At 53.8% G+C, this 21,989-nt stretch overlaps 2 protein-coding genes across 2 annotated transcripts in view; one reads left to right on the top strand and one right to left on the bottom strand.

Annotated features, from left to right (window-relative positions):
* The window catches only part of LOC130266044 (zinc finger protein 418-like), a gene marked incomplete at its 5' end in the record, with an annotated part of 78,027 nt that extends 75,131 nt beyond the window's left edge, over positions 1-2,896 (bottom strand). Inside the window, 2 exon segments of the mRNA XM_056515369.1 lie at positions 2,512-2,683; positions 2,686-2,896. Coding sequence (XP_056371344.1) covers positions 2,512-2,683; positions 2,686-2,896 — 383 coding nt within the window.
* Positions 2,897-10,980: 8,084 nt separating this feature from the next.
* On the top strand, positions 10,981-21,521 carry LOC130266119 (maestro heat-like repeat-containing protein family member 6). Its single transcript, XM_056515449.1, has 16 exons — positions 10,981-11,043; positions 14,346-14,582; positions 15,625-16,179; positions 16,498-16,562; positions 16,676-17,331; positions 17,581-17,726; positions 17,932-18,113; positions 18,196-18,333; positions 18,612-18,726; positions 18,898-19,035; positions 19,268-19,444; positions 19,571-19,726; positions 19,884-19,985; positions 20,355-20,457; positions 20,734-20,790; positions 21,082-21,521. The coding sequence occupies exons 6-16, from the start codon at positions 17,658-17,660 to the stop codon at positions 21,240-21,242; spliced, it is 1,398 nt and encodes a 465-aa protein (XP_056371424.1). The 5' UTR covers positions 10,981-11,043; positions 14,346-14,582; positions 15,625-16,179; positions 16,498-16,562; positions 16,676-17,331; positions 17,581-17,657; the 3' UTR covers positions 21,243-21,521.
* Positions 21,522-21,989: the final 468 nt, after the last annotated feature.

The following is a 21,989-nucleotide window of genomic DNA, read 5'->3' as shown; positions in this document are numbered from 1 at the left end:
CTGCCCCCCACAAATAAGTTTCCAGTCCAATCCTACCCAGTGACGCTGGTTCGGGTTACCAGGGGCTGTTATTACCGGCAAAGCTCGAGGGATGAACTCACCCTCTACCACTGCATCTCATATTATGCCGTGCCATCGCCAGCAGGATTAGACTCGTCATCAACTGCAGAGCGACGAGGTGATTTATGATCGGGGCTGTCCCAGCTCCGCTCCGAACTTCGATCGTCATCTCGCTGCTGCGCACGCCCCAAACTACTAGAGTGAATCGAGGGATCAGAGAGCCTGCGCATACCTGGGTATCGGTCAGCGCTAACAGCCCTTCTTTCGGGACTACTTTCTCTCAGGAATCTAACTCGGTGGTCATCGCTGGCGCTGCGCTCCACGGTATCGGTACCGCGATGTGCAATTCTTGCGGCAGAGCCGCTGCTCCTCCTTGCCTCTGCCATTAAAAGCGGTTGAGCTTTTCTCCCTTTCTCTAATCTGCTGATCAACTAGGGCTCTTAATTCAGCTAACTGCCTCTCCTGCTTCTGGCGCTGCTCCTCATCAGAGCAGCACGAGCGATCTGCCTGCAAGACCCCGCTATCAACCTCAGAGTGCTGCCGCTTGAGTTCTGGGGAATCAGTCGGTGATGGCGGCAACGGGGGTAACACCTGCCCTCCTAGGGCTATTGTTAACTCCTCTGGGGACACCACGGGACAATCGGTGGATGCATCTGGAGCCACTGGGGACAAAGAAGCATCTATCTCCATTTGCTCTGGTTCTAACATGGGCTGCAAAACTGCACTGCCTTCACCTGAAACATCCCATGGAACCTGCTGTTCTGATACAGGGGCTGCTGACGGTAAGGACAGAATAATTGTTTCTTCCCACCAATGCTGGGAAAACTGTTGCAGGATCGCCTAATTCATTCTGCTTCAGCACCCACGGCGGCTGTCCTCTCTGCCTTTAATTGCTTTAATGCCGTAATAACTACCATCCAAACTGTGCTAAGTCCTCTGGAGTCTCACATACTATCGCTCACGGCATCCCAGAGATTCTCACCCAGCCTTTCCCACTCAAGGATATCAAAAACACTTATAGGAGTAGCAAAAAATCCTTTCTCCTCCTCAGTAACTTTTTCAGACCTTCTAGGTTATATTTAACTCCTCTTGTGCAGAGGACGCACTGGAGGACGTTTAATGTTGCCTGCTCTTCTTTAGATATTGCCTCCCCCATCCCTCCAGCTCCAATCGCTAACCTGTTATCGTAGTTTTTTGCTGTGCAGTACACGCTTTTCTCTCGGAGCTCTTCTCAGGAACTTCGTCTGGCGCTCCTGCTGGTTTTACTTCAATCTGCTCTTCGGCGTCTCCTCTCTCTCCTGTATTCTTTGGTTCTTTTCGGAGTCGCGCGCCAGCCTCTGCTGCTGCAGTCCGGCCGTGCCAGCCTGCGGCTGGGCTTCCGCTTTCTCACTTTGCAGACCCCTTTCAGAGACTAAGTCTAAAAAGTTTTGGTTCACTTCACGTGCGAGGTACACGATCTATCACGTCACCGCATCACCAAATGGGGGAACAAACTGGACTTCTGGACAGCAAATCAATATGATTTTGCAGAAGCAGATTTATTGTTTATAATTCACACTAATTATTCATTTCTAGAACCACCACCCATGTGGGAACACACTTTACAATTGGTAATTTTACGATATTGATCCACCCCTTCAACCCCCCAAAAGTTTGTAATTGGTGGTCTTCACAATCTTCGCTGCTCCCTGCTATCTTGAATCTTCTAATCTTGGTATTCCATGTTTTCAACTTCTTCTCTCTCGATTTAGAATAGTTGGTGTTCTAGTGGCCTTGGGGGTTTCAAACAAGTTATTGAAAAACTCCTGGTATTTTCTCATGCTTTGCACCTGTTATAAACACTGGTCTAAACCAAGAAATACACAAAACCAACTAGCGTGTGAAAGAGGCATGAGAACAAACAGCAAAATGTGCAGAAATAACTGAACAGCAAAACATAACAACTAAATATAGTTTTTGGCTGGTGTACACAGAAGGCCCAGATTTGTACAGACATATTCACCGGGGTCCAAACCCCGTTCAGCCTTAGAACAGGTGCCCATGGCCTGGGTGATGTTGGCCCGATGCCAGGCACCCACCAAAGCCACTCTGGCCCTGACCCTCTCAACTGAATAGTTGAGAGAAAATTAAACCAAGAGTTCCTGGGTCAGGTGAAGATGGAGAGAGATCCTCACCAAACAGCAAAACGGGCATCAGAGATCTAGCCTGGGCACAGAGAGGGAATTTACTACCAACCAAACCAAAGCAGGACAAGGTGAAAGAAATCTCTCCAATCCGTTCCCTCCACCCAACGGAGATCACCAGGACCATGGATCACCAGGGCTCTGCTCAACGGGGGTCACTGGGGATAATCTAAAACTGATCCTCCCATGGGGGATGGAGCTGGAGCAGAGCACAAAGCTCTTCCCACACTCGGGGCACTCACAGGGCTTCCCTTAGTGGTTCCTCCACTGGTGTTGGGTCAAGTGAGAGCTCTCTGAGAAGCTCTTACCACACTCAGGACACTCGTAGGGCCTCTCCCTGGTGTGGATGCGCTGGTGGTTTTTCAGGTAGGACATCCACCCAAAGCTCTTCCCACATTCCAAGCAGGTGTAGGGCCGTTCTCCAGTGTGGATCACCTTGTCTGCATCAGAACAGAAACAGTCATGAAGCTCTTTCCACATTTCCCACACGTGTAGGGCTTCTCCCCAGTGTGGATCCTGTGGTGTTGCTTTAGATGGCTTTTCTGGCTGAAGCTTTTCCCACATTCCCCACACTCATGGGGCTTTTCCCCAGTGTGGATCCTCTGGTACCCGATCAGGTTGAAGCTCTGGCTGAAACCCTTCCCACATTCCAAGCACTTGTGGGGCTTCTCCCCTCCATGAGGATTCTCCACCAGCTCTGAGCTCTGCCTGGATCTCCGGCCGCCTTCCCAGCTCAGGGAGGGTCTTTCCTCCTTGCAGCTCCCTGGGCTGGGTTTGCAGCCCATCCTGAGGGATCTCTGGGGCTTTTCCTCCTTCTCCATCTGCCCACGCCTTAGGAATGAAAAATCCTGTTTTGGGAAAAAAACAAGAAGAAAATGCCTTGGACTGGGGGTTCCTCCTTGCCCAAGTTCATCTCAGGAAGACACTGAGCATCTTGCGTCTGTAAAAACCTCACAAACACCTAGACTCAGCCCAAAAACCCTTCAAACATCACAACACAGATCAAAAACTCCACAAAAAGCAAGATTCCGCCAAAACCACCTACAAAATGTAAATATTCAGGCCCCATAAAAAAACAAAGCACCAACATTAAGCCCAATAAAGCTCAGAAACACCAAGACTCACTGCTGTGAAAATCAGGGATCGCCCTCTCTAGTCATCTGCTGCATGTGGGGGGTGCAACGCTTTGGGGGCAGGGGGAAGGCTACAGATACAGGGAGGGGTGGAACCTTGTGGTATTTCCCGTTTCTGCTCCTCCTCCTCCTGTGTCTCCACATTTCTTTACACTCCTCTTTCTCCAGTTACTATTCCTCCTCTCCTGCACAATCACACCTTCTCCTCCAATGTGCATTGTTGGAACATTTTGCTCTTCAACTCTTGTTCTCCTTCCCTTCTTCTCCTGCTGCCCCCAGGCCCAGCACCCACTGCCAGCTCCCTCTTCCCCACCAAACCCACAGCGCAGGGGCAGGGATGGAGCTGGGGCAGCTCGGGCTGGGGCAGCGCTGGGCTCTCGGCCGCTCCCGCCCGCACTCGGTCCCCACTGCAGCCGCTCCCCACGACAGCGCGGGGGGGCCCGGCCTTGGCGCTGCCCCCTCCCACCTCCCCAAATTCCCCTCGCGGGGGGGGCGCTGGGCCCGGGGGGTGCAGGTGGGGTCCAGGTGGGGAACGCTGGGAGCTGCGGCTCTGCCTGGACACTGCTGAGTCATCAGCACCGCGCGCTCTCATTGGCTGAGCGCTGCCCGAGGGGCGGGGCCGCACCAAAATGGGTGGCCCAAAAACGGGGGACCCCAAAGGAAGGAAGAACAGGAAAGTGTCTTTACAAACAGATGCTGGGAATCCGCTTGGAGATAGGGCCTGGGACGTGTACATAAGGAAGTGACAGCTGAAGCCATCAGGTTCAGAAAATGTTATTAATTGACCACACAGACTGCTGTTCAGCCAAGGTCCTGATAAATTCATGAACTCCCAGAAGAAAAATGAAGACTTCTAAGAGCCATGAATATCGTTAGCTATACAGAAGTGGGGTGCATATTAAGGGGGAGAGATTCACTAGGCGAATTGGGAAATTTGTACCTCTTAGGTACTTCAGCCAATGGGGAAAGAGAGATGCAGATGCGTGTTGGGAATGATAAACAGGAAAACCTTATAAATATAAGTGCTCAGCAAAAGATTTTGAAACCATAAGCGAAATAGAAATGATAGCAGTTTTTGACTGTGGGGCTGAGAGCAACAATGTGAATGTTTGAGGACTCCTTCCTTTGTTTAGACAAACCCAAACACCACAAACACCAAAGAAGCAAGCAGACATCCTCTTCCAAGTATGGCAGGAAAGGTTTAGAGACAAGGTTTAGAGATAAGAAAGCAGTAAAACATGGCAATATAGCAATTCCTATAGGTTGCATGCAAATATTAGAAATTTGTATCTTGTAATAGATTGGTTAGTGGAAATTAGAATATTCAACATAGAAGAAGATTTATTGTGTTGTAAGGAAAATCGCTCTCTTACTTCTCTTACCTCTCTTACTGCTCTTACTTCTTACCTCTCCCACCACTCTCTTACCCCTCACTCTTTTACCTCTTACATTGTTCCCTTCTCTTATCTCTGAGAACTCCTGCCCCCACTCTCTCTCACAGTCCCTCTATGAGCTGTGGCTGGCAGCTCTCAGCAGGGCACTGTTTACTCACACCCGTTACAATAAACTGCAAACTTCAAGACTAGAATATAGAGTGCTCCTGAGTTTGTCCTGACGACCGTCCCACCGACAGTGACTCTCACAGATGCGGCCGGGAAAATTAGAATGAAAAGGAGGGTGTGTCCTCCAACAATTGCAGAGACCCCATGGAAATGGCCCATGGCCACTCTGTTCGATCAAGAATAAAATTACTTTTACAGGACTCTTCTGTATTCTTTGTGGACAGAAACCTCTGGTGATGTGAATTTTTCCACACACCTTGGGGCTCGGCCAGAATTCCTTCCCCTGTCAGGGGCAGGGGCAGCGAGTGGAGCTGAAGGTGCCTCACCCAGTTTGGGGGATCGGCTCCCTTGGGGGCGGCGGCACCGGGCATGGATTGGGTACCCGAGAGTGACCAGGAGACAGACGAGTGACAGATCAGGGGGGCTGTGAAGAGTTGGCAGCCAGAGAGCACTGAAAATCTCATCAGTGAGCACAGTGGGATCTTTGGGGACTAAACATGGCAGGGCACCCATGGAGGGAAGGAAGGGAAAGCCAGGAAGGGCTCCTGGCAAAAGGGATGATGATCCCAAAATATCTCTGAAGGGTCCCTTGGGAGCACGTTGAGGGAGTTTGCACATTCTCCCAGAGGTAATCGAGGGCAGGAACACCAGGGGAGAAATCAGGGAAGTCCAGAAGGCATTTACACAACAGGGCATGGATGCTGTTGGTGTGCTGGGAAGGAATTGGGTGAAGGGGAGTGTACAGGAATATGGTCCAGGCAAGAAGCAGCAGGAAGAATCTATGTGATAAGAAAAAGGATGATGGAAAAGAGAAGGAAGAGAAAAATAGTGAGGATTGGGATGTTTTCAGCAGGCTCTTCTCAGAAGTTGCCAGCTGGTCCAGATCCTTTGTATCCCTGGTTCCCAGGACAGGCAGACAAGGAGGTCAGGATTTCAGGGGGTTTCTCTGTGCTGGGGAGCGGCAGGAGCGGGCGCAGAGGGGCGGCACCGGGAGCACGGGCTGGGGGCCTGTGGGGAGCTGCGGGGCCGGGCCGGGGCTGTGGGGCAGCCGGGGCTCAGCGCCGGGCGCTGCCTGAGCCCAGCACCCCCCGGGCAGGGCCGGCAGTGGCCCCCGGCCCCCAGGAGGCTGCGGGACGCCCCGGCCGCTGCCCGGCCCCGTGGAGCTGCCGGCCCTGCCCGCCGGGGGGGCCGCGTTTGGACACTGCGGCAGGACAGGGACCGGCTCTGGGATACGGGCTGGGGAGGGCAGGGGAGCACAAGGACCAGGAGCAAGGAACAGCTGGGAAATGTGGATGGATGTGGAAGGAATCAGATTAGCTTTTAGGCATTTTGTTTGGGTCACTGCAGAAAGGAATGATTTTGCAGGAAGCTCAGCAGCTGTCAGAGGATGAGCACCCCCAAGCACTGAGGGGGGCTGCAGGAGGGGCAGAAGAAGCCCCTGGAGCAGTTGGTCAGAAAGGCACAGCAGGTGAATGCAAGAAGAGACAAGGAAAAGGCCAAGGTGAAGGCAAAAGCCATGGCAGAGTTTCTACAGCCCCTGAGGGATGAACCCCAGGGCCCAAGGGGGCCCCAGCACCCAGGGGTTGGGATCGGCCACAGGACCTGGCAGAGGCATTGCCCTCCTTGGCAGGGGAGAGCCGACCCAAACAGCCCCTGGAAAGGAATCTGGGATCCATCTGCAGGGCAGGAGGACACTGGAAGCAGACACAGGAACAGCATCAGGAGGAGCAAGTCCAGCCCTTGATGGACATGCATTGTTAGGGGTGTCAGAGCTCCCACTGCACCAGGGACCCGCCGCACTGGAGCCCCTGACAACATTCAGGGTGGGTCTGGATCGAGAGGAGGCCTTTCCTGATGGACACAGGGGCCTCTCCATTTACTCTGAATCTGACATGAGAGGGTAAAAATGGTAAAAATTTCTTTAATTCTTCAGGAGATAAATGGGAAAGATGAGCTGGTGTGTTTTATCCAACAACTACTAACAGATGTGGGGATGGCTTTGAAATGCAGGAATTTTTATCTGCTCCTAATTGTGATTGTAATTTACTGGGCTAGGGTTTGATGGCAAAATTAGGCATACAAATTAATATCATAAAAGGTGATAAACAGGTTAGTTCTGTTGTGCCTTTGTGTGAAATCTGTGGCAAGGCCTATACTGAAGTGAACTCAGAAGTGTGGGCACCTCCAGGAAAATAGGGGAAATTAGAAATGGAGCCTCTGCAAAGTACTTTGAAGCAACCAGGACAAGTGGTGTCTAAAGCAATACCCTATTCCAAGAGAGGGAAGGAAGGGCTCACAGCCTGTTACTGAGTCCCTGCTAAAGGCAGGGCTTTTGGAGCCAAGGATCTCTCCCTACAATGCTCCTATCCTGTCTGTCAAGAAACTGGATGGATGGACACAAGGATGAAAGCAGAAGTTTCAAATATTACAAAGCAGATTAAGTGAGACTCCCGACCTGGCCTTTCCATGCAGGGAAAAAGAATTTGAATTGTATGTGGATGTTAAACAGGGCCATGCCAAAGGAATTCTCGTCCTAAAATGTTTAACCCAGTGGCCAGATTGGCCTCATTATCAGCAAGATTTGTGCAGCCACAGCTTCAATGGGACCTGAGGCCCAAAAAAAACTGATGGCAGGAGGATCTCCTGTGGTTCCAGTTTGGCACCAAGTTAAAGCTTTGAAAACCAAAAGTGCCTCTACATGGATGAGCAGTGCTCGGTGTTTACAGAATGAAACTTGTTCAGTGGCACAGGAGGATTCAGAATTGAGGACAGGGGAAGGGTTTAACTCAGCCTCCTGTTTGAACAGCCTGTACAGGGGCTGGGAACAAACCCATGGCTGCATTCAAGTAACAGAGCTCCAGAGCCAGGCTGGGAGATTGAGGAGACTTTCCCTGGCCTGAGGGACAAAATGTGTTCATGGATGGGGCTGCAAGGGCAGGAGAAGGGAAAAGAGTTCCAAGACACGCTCTGATTAAGCAAAGGAATTAGAGCAAGCGCAGGTTACGCCCGCATGGTCAGCTCAACCGGCGGAGCTGTGTGTGTTTGGAAGAGCCTGGCACTGAAATGCCCTGAGCAGGAAGGCTCAAATATCTGCTGGTGACAGCAGGGCAGCTAACAGGGTGGCAAAAGCAATTCTGACCTCTTCAGCAACTACTGGATTGCTTATTAACGTATTTCTAAAACAAATAATTCCAAGATAAGGGATTGTGGAAGCAACAGACTCAGATGGGGAACTCATTTTACAGCAAAGATCCTCCAGGGGGTTATGGCTGCTTTAGGAATACAATGGGACCAACACAAGCCCTGGCACCCCCAGAGCTCAGGTCAGGTAAAATGAATGGGGAAATAACGAAATTCCTTCAGAAGCTGGTGATAGATATTAAGATGCCACGGGTACAGCTTTTGCCATTGGCTTTGGCAAGAAGAAGAGCCAGATCAAGGGCAGATAATCAATTATCTCCCTTGGAATTGCTGTTCGGAATTCCTTACCCTGCTAATTCCCCACCTAGTGGGGTGTGCAGATAAGGGATGTATATTTCAAACAGTCTGTGGCCACAGTCCTGTCTCCTGTGAAATCCCTCCCACAGGAAGCTGGGCTGGCACAGAGCCTGCCTTGGCACTTTGCTGTTCCCAACATCCAACCAGGACATCGGGTCCTGCCTGAGGAGTGCAGAGAAGCACCACTGGTGGCCAAGTGCCGTGGCCCATCCCAAGTGTCCCTGAGCACAGAAACAGCCCCAGCACAGCTCAGCACGGGGGGACCCCTCACCCTGGGCTCAGGGGCTCTCAAGCCCCGCAGATTTGCACTTCCCGGCTGCAGCACCAGCATGGGAGGCCCCACTGAGCCTGCACTGAAGGCAACGCAGCAGCAGCCAGGGCTCCACAGCGGGGGAAGCCCCTGGGCCTGCCCACACATCCTCTGCTCAAATCCTCTGCCTGGGCACCCTCCTTTGGCATCTCCAGCCACTGGGGCCAATCCTTGCTGCCACTGCTGCAGCTTCGCTGCTTTCTGTGCCTGCACTGCCACAGCTGCTGGGAACACAACGGCACAATTCCACTCTGCCCCCCAACATACCAATTTAAATTTCTTAAAAATCTCATTTTACTTCTCAGGTTTGGTTTGGTTTGCCTCGGGGAAAGGAATTTTAAAGGCTTGTTTTTAAGGGATGTTACACCATTCAATAGAGATGAGTTCAGCATCTCAACAGACTGGGAATGGCCCAAAAGATCCCCACAAAGATAACAACCATCAACAAAACATCATCGGCCATCAGCAAACATCAAGGAACACCCATCCCAGACACCTTTCCAGAGAACAATTGGAGACACCTGGTCTGGAAAAGGCTGAGAAGGAAATCCAGGAGTGGGACCTAATTAGCATCAGAGGAGGAGAAATCCGGGTCCGATAGGAAAGCAAATATTAAGAACTACACAACTTGGAAGTAATGAACCATAAAGGAAGGGATTTCAATGGGTTTAGACTGTATAAATTTATGAAAAATCTAGTAAAACTCACGTGCGATTGAATGATTGTCTCTGCACACAGGGGAGATGTGTGGACAAAATTATTTCCTTCACACATCTTGGCCAGAATCAAATAATGCCTTGACTCTCTATATATCAAGTTAAAACCAGCTTGTCATGGGGAGGGCCGCATCTGAGTCAACCAATGGCTGCTCTGGAAGTGAAGGATCGGTTCAAGGCAGCCAGGAGAGGAGCTTTAGAAATTAAATTAACACTGCTAATGAAAAGCACCCATTTATCATTTGAATTATGGGATCAGATTACAAGCTGTCCTCCAAATAATAACCAACCAGACAAATCCAGCTCCACACCTTCCTGCAAACCCAACCACGCCAAACAAGAAGGTGAGAGTTGTGGAAAATTAAATGAGTCTAGGAGCTGTATGCAAACAAATGATAACTGAAAAGTGGTGAAACAGATAAAAACGGAAGCAAGAAAGTAGATTATATTCCAGTCGAAATGTAGAAAGGATGGGAATGGGACACGTTATAAACGAATGCTGTTCCCCCTCTGATGTGCTGCAGCAACTCTCATCTTTTTCCCATGCACGACACCTTGCTGAGTGCAGCTCATTCAGCAGCTGAGCAAGGGGATGCAGGTGGCAGCCAGGCCTCCTGATCCAGAAACGGCTACAAAAGGTCAGGGAGTGAGGGCACTGAGAATAACCCCAAAAACAAAGAGGACACAGGAAGAACAAAGAGAGTCAACGCGTGAATCTGCTTGGAGATAGGGCCAGGGACTTGTACATGAGAAAGCAATGGGAGAAATCTTCAGTTTCAGAAAATGTTACTAATTGACACGGACTGCTGCTAAGCCAAGAACATGCTCAATTCCTGAACTTTGAAAAGGAGAAACACTTAACACAGCCGTGAAAATCGGATGTTGTACTAAAGGACGGGGGCATATTAAGGAGGAAAAGCAGCAGGCGGATCGGGAAATCTGAACCTTCCAAGTAGCTTTCCTTTTTTTCGGGAAAGGGAGAGGGAGATGCGGCCGGGAAAATGAGGATAAAAAGGAGGCTGCGTTTTAGAGACACCGCATGGCAAATGCCCATAGTCTCTCCCTTTGATCATCAATAAAGCCACTGTTCCAGGACTCCTCTGTCTCCTTTGGGCACACAAAACTCTGGCCACCTGAATTTTCCCGCACAGCCTCGGGGCCTCTCTCAAACATCCCTTGCCTGCCTCGGGCTCCTGCCGGGGCTCCACGTGGGTCGCGGCTCCATCCCAGACTCACGCCCAGCTGCCACCACCCTCAGCTCCCGCTCACCCCGAGCTCCCGGCGGTTCAGGGCAGCAGCGGTTCCTGAGCCCGATGCCCGGGCCGGGCCCAGCGCGGGAGCCGCTCCTCAGGCGAGGTTTCCGAGAAATGGCGGAGCTCGTGGAAAGGGAGGGGAGACCGTGCCGTGTGCAGAGCCCGCCCCTCGCTGCGATTGGCTGATTCTGCTATCACTTTTGATTCTCGCGCGGTGATTGGGCAGAGCGGGGACAAGCCCGGCCCCGGGGCCAAAGGTGCCATTGTGGCAGCGTCTGTGCGGGCTCGGGAGTGGCGGCAGCAGAGCTCGGAGGCGGCCCCAGCGCAGGTCGGAGCCGCGCTCGGTTCTGCGGGGGCTCGGGGCTCGCTGCGGGCTGAGGGGGCAGCAGGGGGCTCTGGCGGGTTCGCTGTGCCGTGACCGGCCCGTGTTCCCCCTGGGCTGAGGGCGCTGCGGGAGCGGCTGCCCGCGGTCTCCTTCTCGCTGGGGCCTCGGCAGGAGCCGGTGCCGGAGCAGCGACTCACCGCGCTCTGGTCCTGCCGCTCCCGGGGCCGCACAGGCGCTCCGGTAATGGCGTCTTTGCTGTGGCGCGATCGCCATGGGGGCGCTACCGGGACCGGGCTTATTTCCGCTCTGCCCAATCAGCGCACGAAATCGACGAGTGACGGCAGAATCAGCCAATCGCAGCGAGGGGCGGGCTCTGCACCCGGCACGGGTCCCCTCCCTCTGATTGTAAGAGCCTGAAATGAGGGATGCGGAACTCCAGGCGGGCTCTTTAAAATGCTGTTTATTATATCCAAATGATGCGGCAATTTATTTATCATTTAAAATGTTGTTTATTGTATCCAAATGATGCAGCAATTCATGGGCCGTGGGTGACAAGAGCCCAGCCCGCAGCCTGACAGCCACATCTGTGGGTTCGTCTGAAAGTTTCCTCTAGTTCTGGTTACAATGCATTAAATAATTTTCATTACAGAGCACCCTAAAACATGACAACCAATCAATCCCTTCACTGTCACCTGTAGCCTATCATACCTACTGATATTACTATATTCTTGTTACTATTTTCCAATCCCAAAATGTTAGTGTGTTCCAGTTTAAGCTAGAAGTTGTTTTTCAGTTTTCTTGCAGTGGAAAATCCTGAGAGCTTTTCTCTACTTGAAACATGGTATTTTTGTTTGCCTGTGAAAATTCTTTTCCTTGGTAAAACATCTTTTGTTTGAGGTGGATTTATCCTTTGCTCGGAGTCATAGAAGCCCCTTCCAACTCACTGCCCTTTGCCTTCTTAGTTACCCAGTAAGACTGGCTCAGCAACTCTTTTCTTCTCCATCAAAATTTGCTCTCATCTCTATTCCTTCTTCAGATTCTACATTCAAAAACCTTTCTGTTAGACACACACGTGTGAGACCTTCCTGTCAACACCTCATCCTTCCTAACACATGGGGCTGTGGCCTGTAGGGGATGAGGCTGTGTCCTATAGGGGATGGGGTCCTGCCCTATAGAGGATGGGGTTGTGCCCTATAGGGGATGGGTCTGTGGCCTGTAGGGGATGGGGCTGTGTCCTATAGGGGATGGATGTCCTGCCCTATAGAGGCTATAGGGGATGGGTCTGTGGCCTATAGGGGATGGGGGCTGTGCCCTATAGGGGATGGGGTCCTGCCCTATAGGGGATGGGGGCTGTGCCCTATAGGGGATGGGGTCCTGCCCTATAGGGCACAGCCCCTGCAGGAACAAACTGGACTTCTGGACAGCAGATCAGTATGATTTAGCAGAAGCCGATTTATTGTTTATAATTCACCCTAATTATCCATTTCTAGAACCATCACCCATGTGGGGACACACTCTACAACTGGTAATTTTAAGGTATTGATCCACCCATTCAAACCCCCCAGAGTCAGTAGTTGGTGGTCGCATGCATTTTCACCGCCTCCTGTTATCTTGAATCTTCTAATCTTGGTGTTCTGTGTTTTCAACATCTTCTCTCCTGATTTAGCATAGTTTATCTTCCAGCGGCCTTGGGGGGTTTCAAACAAGTTATCGAAAAACTCCCGAAACTTTCTCATGCTGTGCACCTGTTATAAACGCTGGTCTAAACTAAGAAATACACAAAACCAGCTAGCATGTGAAAAGTGTGTGAACAAACAGCAAAATATGCAGAAAGAACTGAACAGCTGAACATAGCAACTAAATATGTTTTTTGGCTGGTGGACACCACACAAGGCCCAGATTTGTACAGACATGTCCACTGGTGTCTCAACCTTGTTCAGCATTACTACAATTCCCCTTCTTTTTTTGCACCAGCCAAATCGTCTTTGTTATCTCATCTTTATCTTACCTTGTCTTGTCTTATCTTATCCTAGGCTTATATTATCTTATTTTTATACTATCTTATATTTTATAATATTCTTTATATTATCTTAATTTTTCATATCTTATCATATCTTATTCTATCTTATTTTATCAAGCGAATCACTAACTTTATTTATGGAAAAAAAATGTGCTAATAACGAACAAAAATATCCAAACTCCTTGATTATATCTTTCAACCGTCCAGGTATTTCCCATCCTTCTAACCATTCATCCAAACCCCAATAATCCACAGTTAACTTCCTCATATTATCTTGCAGTTGTTTGATCTTCTGGTGAATGGATGCTGAATGGTCAGAAGGATACATACAACACATCCCATCAAAATCCTCACAACCGTGCCCATGTGCTGATAGCAAAAAATCTATAGCAGCTCTATCTGCAGTGGGGTGTGTCTAATACTATTTACATCCGTAAGAATTTGCTTCAAAGCAGTGAAAGTGATATTCAGCTGTTCATTCACTCAACATCTCAGCTTCTCAAGCGTAGTCAATGCCTGAGCAGTTGCAACACCTGGGGAAAGAATTGATGCTATTATTTGTGCCAGAGCACCCCAGAATTTCAAACAATTGTAAAAATTAGGCTCCAAATCCCCAATTTCTCTTTTAGCTCTTTTGCTGTGCCCTGCTCTCCAAAGGGTCTGATTCAACAACTCATGCGTGCCAGGAGCAAACAGTTAACTTTTGGGGGATATTCAGGGAGAATTTGGGGTTTTTTGGGAGTTCTGAGGAGTGTTATAAATGGATATTTGGTATGTTCACGTTTCAACTCTTGGTCATATGCATTTGCCTCTCGCTTGATGGAAGCTGCTGTGGGCCAGGGCGAGCTGGGCTGTGTGGGCCAGGCAACATGGAGAGTCTTGGCTGATCTTGGTGTGTCCCTGGCCTCAGCAAAGGCTTGGAAGATTTGCCTCCCAAGGCATCCTGCTCATTGGCTCTTCCTGTGCGCCTTGGAGAGAACAAGGACGGCATTTCTGGCAGCTGGGCATTAGCAGGCCTTCAAACAGGGGCGTGTTGTGGAGCAAGCCCAGCTGAGACACCCTGCGAGGAGCCAGCCCAGTGCTCCTTGCTCCTCTCTGCTGACACCAGATCGTTTTTCTGGTTTTGGGATGAGCCCAGCTCCGTGAGGGGTGCTACGTGGACACTAGACAGCTGCCCCTGTCCCGCTGGGTCCCAGCAGTGCCTCGCAGCAGTCCTGCACACACATCAGGATGCTGGCCAAGAGAGGTCCTGGAAGCTGAGGCAGCTGATTTTAAGCTTTTGCAGGTGCCTACAGGTCAAGGCCAACGGTGTTCCCTCAGGATACAGCAGTCCTGAGCATTCCCCCCCAGAGCTGCCTGATGCCGCCCATTCCTTGTGGCACCTGTTGCTTTCCTGTGGAATGTCCTACCTCCACCAAGAGTAAAGAGGGAGCTGGAGAAAGAGCTTGCCAGGCCACTCCCGATCCTTTCCCAGCAGTCCTGCTCAAGTGCAGCAGCCTGAGCTGAGCGCCAAAGTGCGAATGTAAGAGCCGTGCGCAGGAAGGGTTGGTGGGAAGGATGATCCAGGAACCACAGGCCTGGCAGCCTGAGCTTGCTGCCGGGGAAGGCCTTGGAGCAGATCCTCCTGAGGGCCAACTCACAGCACTTGCAGGGAACCAGGGCATCTGCTGGACGGTGGGAAAGCTCTGTGGAGGGATGGGGACAGCTGGGGGTCCTGGCGGGCTGTTGAGGGCTTCTGTGCGGCTGTTTTAGGGGGGTTGGTGTTGGTGGGCGTTGTGGGGAAGGAGTTGCCTGGTAGGTGAGAGGTTTAAACTGGAATTTGAGTCAGCTTGAATGCAGGTTTGGCACAGCCTTGCTTATAAAGGGCAGAAGGACTAGCTGTGATTTTTTCTGTTAGTGATCCTGATTCTCCCCCAGGGAAGAAGAGGGGAGAGCTGTACTTTATAAGCCACTGAAATATCTGTAGCAGAAGGAGGATTAGCCATTTTGCAATCTACTCATTTGTTTGGGCTAACTCAGTAACATTGAGTGGACTTCCATTCCTTGTGAGCTTTTATTCCTTCACAGAATTAGGATATTATCATCTCTTCATTGTAAACCATTTGCAAACCAAAGAAAGGCCTTGTTTTTGCCTCTGTGTAGTGTTGTTTCAGAAAGTGACTCTCAAGGAATGATGTTAGGCAAATGAGTTGCTGCTTTGAGATGGGAAGCAAACTTCCAAGTCAATCACATTCTCAGGCCATGCAGATGAATTTGGGAAGTTTGCAACGTTTTGGAACTACTTGAGTTGAGCAACTGGGAAGTAAAGCTTTCCTGAATTGAGGATTCTTAAATGCCCTGAGCCTGCAGAGCAGGACAGCATTTGCTTGTGGTTTGAGCCATTCCTAACATTCCTGTTGCGCTGTCTTAGACATTTGGGCCAAGGGATTCCTTCCAACCTGGGCCACATTGGGAGGGCTCAGGGCGTCCCCAGGGCAGGCGGCAGTGTGTGCAAGGGCCCTTTGTGACACGGTGCAGCATGGTCAACGGTGCCCAAGGATCCTTTGTGACGTGTGGTGACTTAGGAGCTGGCGGTGACTCGGCCACGCCACAGTGCTCGGAGCCCGCGACGGGACAGGACGCGCCAGAGCAGTGCCGTGAGGAGCCCCCGCACAGCACACTCGTTTGCGTCTCACCCGGAGCACTTCCGAGGCGTTATTCCTGCAGGTGACCTCGTGGCAAGACCGTGGGACTTGGTGTCCTGTGGCCTTCCCGAGGATTTTCTTTTGCAGGTGCACACGCGGCAGGTGCAGTCGCGGGACTTGGTGACCTGAATCGTTTACGAGGAGTCTCCTGTCCTTGTGGCAGGAGCCCTCAGGACCAGAGTGCAGGACTTGCTGTCCTGCAGCCTTCCTGAGGCTTCTTTGTCGTGGGTGTCTTCAAGGCACAACTGCACGACTTGTTGCCTCTCAGCTTTCCTGAGGCATCTCTCTGCTAGGTGCCCTCGAGGCCAGACTCTGCCATGGCAGGTAGATTTCTCGGCCTGTTCAAGGTGTTCAGAGGGAAAAAAAAGAAAAGCCCTGGAGTTTCCCCAGCACAGCAACCTAAAGAACTGGACCCGTTTCATCCAATGCAAGATGGTGAGTGGCACAGCTGGGCCACAGGGCTGATGGCTGCTGCCAGCTTGGCCCCATCCCATCCCATCCCATCCCATCCCATCCCATCCCATCCCATCCATCCCATCCATCCCATCCCTCCCATCCCATCCCATCCATCCCATCCCATCCCATCCCACTGTGTCATGTCCAGGGACAGGACAGAAGAGGGGCCGGGCAGACACCCGCAGTGGCCGTGCTCCATCCTCTGGGGCTGTCCCTGCCCAGGCAGTGCAGGGCTGGCCTGTGTTCTCCGGCCTCTCCCGCAGCCCCTCAGCTCTGGCTGCGCTCGCTCTTTGCCAGGTGCAGCCACGGACCAGTCACAGGAGCAGGAACCCACCCGTGGCAACTTCCGCAGAACACTGAAGGTACCCACAGCCATCCCACCTGGGCTGGGCCTGCTGTCACTGCTCAGCCCAGCACAGTGCTTGGAGCATGCCATGGAACTTGCCTCTCTTCGCTGTCCCTTGTTCTCCTGCAGATGTTCCGAAAGTTCCTACGCATTCGACGTAGAAATTCGAACACCACAGCAACAGAGAGCACAGCCAAGCATGACTCCAGGGTGACTGAGCTGCAGGCAGAGCCTCATGTCAGCCCAGATTCGCCTGAGTGCTCAAACGAATCTGACACAGCAAGGAATGATGACAGGGCAAAGGCTGACACGGCAGTGACTGAGGACGTGGCCATCCCAAACGCAGACACCAGAGAGACTCGGGGCATTGCAAATACTGACACTGCTCCCACTGCCACTCTGAGCCAGGAACTCATCCTGGACTATTTCAAGAACCCTTTTGTTTCATCTCAGCAGCACATAAGCAGCCTGGGGCCAGGGCTCAAGGCCTCACAGGATTGGGTCCCCACTCACGCCATGGTCACTGAGACCCCTCAGTCTTTGAGGCCAGCACATTGTGGCAGGGAGGGAAGCACTTCTTGGGGGAAGCTGGGGAGCTGCTCCATTGGACAGTGCTCCAAGTCTTCCCCACTCCAGGTGCCAGCCATGGTGAAAAGCATTCACCAGAGTCTCGAGTCCCACGTCACTGTGGATGCCAGGCTGCGCACTGTCATTTGGAGGCTGGCTGGAGAACACCCTGCTGACGTGGTGCTGACCCTCCTGCGCTGTGCCCCAACGTGTGACAGGTACGGGGCCCACGTGCCTTGAGAGCTCAGGGCTCACCAGCCTTTAGGGCCCATCGCCCTGTACAGCCTGTCCAATGGGGTCTGCCAGACAGGCGGAGACGTCCAGGACCCTCAGGCCCCTCTGTTTCCTGAGCTCTGTTTCCTTCCCTGCCCCTCAGGGCACTGGGGCTCTGTCACCTGGGCCCCACGGCTGTACAGGGCATGGTACTGTGACTGAGGCCCCCCTGACACAGAGCTCTGATCCCACAGAGCTGCTGCAAGGATGGAGAGCCATAGCTTCATCGGGACCCACAGTGGAGAAGGTGCTGCCAGTCCTGCTCTGTGTGATGAAGGGTTGGCCTGTGCACAGCATGTGCACCTCTGATGGGGACAACAAAGACGTTTTTGCCCTGGCTGTGAGTTTCTGGAACTGGCCTCTGCTCGCTCCCCAGCCACGTCTCCAGCAGTTCTCCATCCTCTCCATGCCTCAGGCACTGGGCTGAAACCTGGGCTAGGGACAGGCTCAGGAGGCACCAGGCCCACTCCCCCTACCTCTCCCCTCGGGCCCTGCCCCATGGACACCTCGGCACTGAGCGCTATCTCGGGCTGCTTCTTTTGCAGGCAACTCTGGTCATCTGGCTAATTGTGCCTCAGTGCCACAAGGCAATGATCCTTTATTCCTCCCACCTCTTTGTGGCTCTGCTCTTCCACATTGTCATCACCACACAGGAGATGCCAGAGGAAGTCGATAACTTCTGGAGAGCGTGCCAGGAGCAACACCGCCTTCCCTGCAAGCCCAACAGGTCCCAGTCCTCCTGTCCTTCCCATGCGCTTGCAGCCAGCACCAGTGCTCCCAGTGTGACCTGGACTTTGCTCTGCACACAGGTTTGCAGTGCAGGCCATGAAGGCTCTGCTCTTCTGTCTGCAGTATGAGCCTGAGGTGATGGCCATGGAGCGCAAGCGTGGCTGGGACACGCTGCTCTGTGCTGACACCCAGCACTATGCCGCGGGTCTGCTGGCCAGGTGAGACCCCCCCCATTTCCCCTCTGCCCCCAACATTTGTGCTCTGTTCCCGGGGTGCCCCACACAGTCCTTGTGGTCATAGGCCACAGGGCCTTGTCTCCAACGGACAGCCAAGCAGACTGGAAAAGGCTGGGAGAGGAGGTGCCCAGAAGGGGCAGCCTCCCAAAGTGAGCACATCCCCTCCAGGGATGCTGGGCAAAGACTGGATCTCTGTGAGTCAGTTCTGAGAGAGGTTTGCCTGCCCACCTCAGTGTCTTGGTGCCTTTTCCCTCTGCCAGGGAGATGCGCCGTGTCTCCCTCTCCTTGTGTTCTGGGATTGCACGCCGCCTGCTTGGGCAGCTCAGCAGGGAAGAGCTACGCTGGGATCTGCCTTTCCTGGCATTCCTTGTGGAGGTGAGCCTGATGGCCAGTGCTGCCTCGCTGAGCTGCCTCTCAGCTCTCTGCCCTCTCCTAGACACAGCTGCCTGGGACAGTGCCCGTGCCCTGTGCTGCTGCCTGGGCCCAGCCCTGAGCGGTTCCGGGCTCCTGCCGGCTGGTCCCCTGTCACTGCCCTGTGCCTTCCAGGTCCTGGACTGCTTGGATTTGACTAAATGTGCTGACAGCATCCTTGAAATCATGTCAAGGCATGTGCAGGGCAAGTGCAGGGACAGGCGTCACCTGGTGCTCAGAGGCCTTGTGGTGCTCAGCAAGGATCCCTCGATGGTGAGAAGGGGGCAGCGGCTGAAGCTGCGCTGGGGAAAGCAGCCCCTTGGGCTGGCTGGGCTTCAGGAGCTGAGGCAGATGCTCCCAGCTCTTCTGCCTCACCTCCCCGAGTTCTTCAGGACAAGCCTTTGTCCTGTGGGCCCTGTGGCAGTTGGGTGGGGTTGTAGTGCCAGGGCAATGGTGGTGGTGCAGCCGTTCATGGCTTCACAGCACAGCCTTGTGTTCCACACAGGCCAGAAAAATGTGTAGCCTGTCTCAAAGCCTTCTGGAGCTGCTGCGTGATGCAGATGGAGAGGTGGTTGGCATGACCCTCCGCGTGTTCACGAATGTGCTCCAGGACAAAGACATCCTGATATCCAGCACCACTGCCCTGAAGCTGGCCGAGGCGCTCCTGGCACTCTTTGACAACGTAAGGCTCTGTGTCCTCAGCCACAGACATTGGCTGCTGCCCAGAAACTTTGTGCCCTGTGGGTTATTTGAGCCATTGTTCAGGAGGCTGGAGTAGTTGGTGCCAAGGTTTTTTCCTTTCCTCCAGGACAACGGACATGTGCAGCTGCTCTCCCTTGACCTCTTCTGCAAGGTGATGGAATTGGTAGTAGATGAGGGGAAAAAGCCTCTGAAGTCAAGTGTGTGCCAAAGCCTACCCCCACTTTTATTCCACTGCCATGATGAAAATCGGCGTGTGGCTGAGGTGAGGACTCGTGGGCTGCTGGTGCATCCCTGGCAGGGGGCTCGGCTGCCTCCCGCTCTGGTGCCTGGCGGCTGCAGCCTCTCCAGGCCTTGGCACAGGGACGCGGGTCCTGTGCCCTGGGCTGCGGTGCCATCTCCACATCTCTGCTGCTCTCCAGGCCTCTCGGGAAACGCTGCATTGTGCGGCCAAATTCCTGAAGAGGAAGAATCTCGTACAACTGCTGAAGACAGAGAAGCTGTGGCAATTCGCCGAGCGCCTGGTAAGGCCGGCCTGGAAGGCGCAGCCTCAGCCGGGAGAAGCCCCCTGAGCGCGGCGCTCACTGTGTGCGGCCGGCAGCTGTGGCCCTGCCCAGCGCTGCACCCAGGGGCCGCACGGGCTCTGCTCCCGGCTCCTGCTGCCCCGAGCCGGGTGCCGATGGAGCCCCGGCCCAGCGGGGCTGCAGGGCGGGGCGGGCCGGCACCGCGGCTCCCCGGGCACAGCCGGCCCTGTGCCCCTGCAGAGCCCGGCGCAGCGGCTGCTGGCCGCGCCTCAGGGCCGTGCGGGCAGGGGAGGCCGGGGCCGGGCGCGGGCAGCGCCGGGCAAAGGGGCAGAGCCCGCCCCGACCCTTCCCTCCCGCCGCTCTCCGCAGGTGGCAGAGGACAGGAGCCGAGCGGCCGAGCACCTGCGCCAGGCGCTGCCGTACCTGGACAGCCCGCAGGAGCCCCTGCGAGAGGCGGCCCTCAGGTTCCTGGGTGAGCCCGGGCTCCCTCCCCTCCCCGCCCCGCCGCAGCTCGGCCCCAGCCCCGGCTGCTGCCCCGGCAGCTTCTGCCGTCCGCGCCCGGCGCGCGGAGCCCCGCCTGGCCTCGGGCTGCTGCCGCCCTCCCGCAGCCGTGCCCTGGGGCGGCAGCATGCGGCAAGGGCCGGGCTGAGTCCTGCGGGCCACGAGGGCGAGTGGCCGCAGGGCTGGCAGCGCCGCGGGCAGGGAGCTGTGCCGCTGGGCAGAGCCGTGACAGGCTCTGTGTTCCCAGGGCTCGCCGGACGGAGCTTGAGGGGGCAGAAGGAAGAGCTGCAGGTGATCAGCGAGGGTGAGTGAGGGCAGCGGGCTGTTAGCGGGGCCTGCCGGGGGAGCTGCAATCCCTGGCCCGGCTACGGAGGGCTTCGCTCCCTGTGTGGACAGGGGGTGGCGGGACGGAGCACAGAGAGATTTCAGGGACGTGGGCGGGGGGATTCGTGGCCAGCACCTTGCAGCTGATCCCCTTGGCCCCTCCTCTCCTATGGCCATGGCAAGAGCTGGCTGGGATGGCCCTGGCAGGAAGGTCTCCCTGGATTCCCACAGATCCGGGCTCTGACCGTGGCTCTGTTCCTCTCTCTTCTAGCTCTTCAATCTCTGAGGAGAGATGACAGCCCTTCCCAGACAAACACAGGAGATCAAGAGATACTCAATGGAAGAGCTGCAGAACCACGCTCATCTGCTGCCTCAGAAGAACCAGCATCTCTTCAAGACTTGCAGATGCCGTGGAAGATGAGGCTACCTTGAGACCAGAAGAGACCAGCTGGAACTCCAGGCACAGCTGATGATTGCCACAGCTGAGCCTGTGGGAAGTTTGTGTGGCTTCAGCCCTCTCCCTGCCTATAGATAGCTCTATCCCTCCAGCCTTCAGACACTGCCCATCCTCTCTTCTTCCCTCCAGTATTCCTCCCTTTTGACTGCTACCTCCCTCCAGTCCCCAGATTGTGCCCATCCCTTTTGTTCCCCTTCAGCTCATCCCTTTGCTTTGCTTTCCATCAATAAAGTTTGGCTTCTTCACTTTGCTGCATCTCTGTGGAGCTCAAGCGGTGCAAATCCAGAGCCCTGGGACACACAGGCCCCTTCTGCCGTTCTGTTCGAAGCCGTGTTCTGTGCAGAGACTCAGAGGAACGAGGGCAGATCAGGCTGGAAAGGTCTCTGTGCTGAAGCTTCACTTCCACAACACTGTGAAGTTTAAGGTCTTGTCACAAGGCTGATGGCTGCTGCCAGCTTGGCCCCATGCCACCCACTGTGGACGTGGCCAGGGACAGGACAGAAGAGGAGCAGGGCAGACACCCCACAGCAGCCGTGCTCCATCCTCTGGGGCATCCCGGGGCTTTCCCTGCCTGGGGAGTGCAGGGCTGGCCTGTGTTCTCGGACAGGAACAGTTGATCTTATCCACAGGAAACAAAATCAGCATCCCCGTTTCCAGATGTCAGGTAGGAGGAGGCGTTTGGCGCACCAAAGGCAGCCGGGCTTCTAGGTGGCGGCAGCTTT

The sequence above is a fragment of the Oenanthe melanoleuca genome, unplaced genomic scaffold, assembly GCF_029582105.1.
Source record: "Oenanthe melanoleuca isolate GR-GAL-2019-014 unplaced genomic scaffold, OMel1.0 S001, whole genome shotgun sequence".
In the NCBI taxonomy this organism is placed as follows: domain Eukaryota; kingdom Metazoa; phylum Chordata; class Aves; order Passeriformes; family Muscicapidae; genus Oenanthe; species Oenanthe melanoleuca.
Note: the sequence above shows the minus strand (reverse complement) of the source record. Positions and strands in the feature narration are given on the sequence as shown.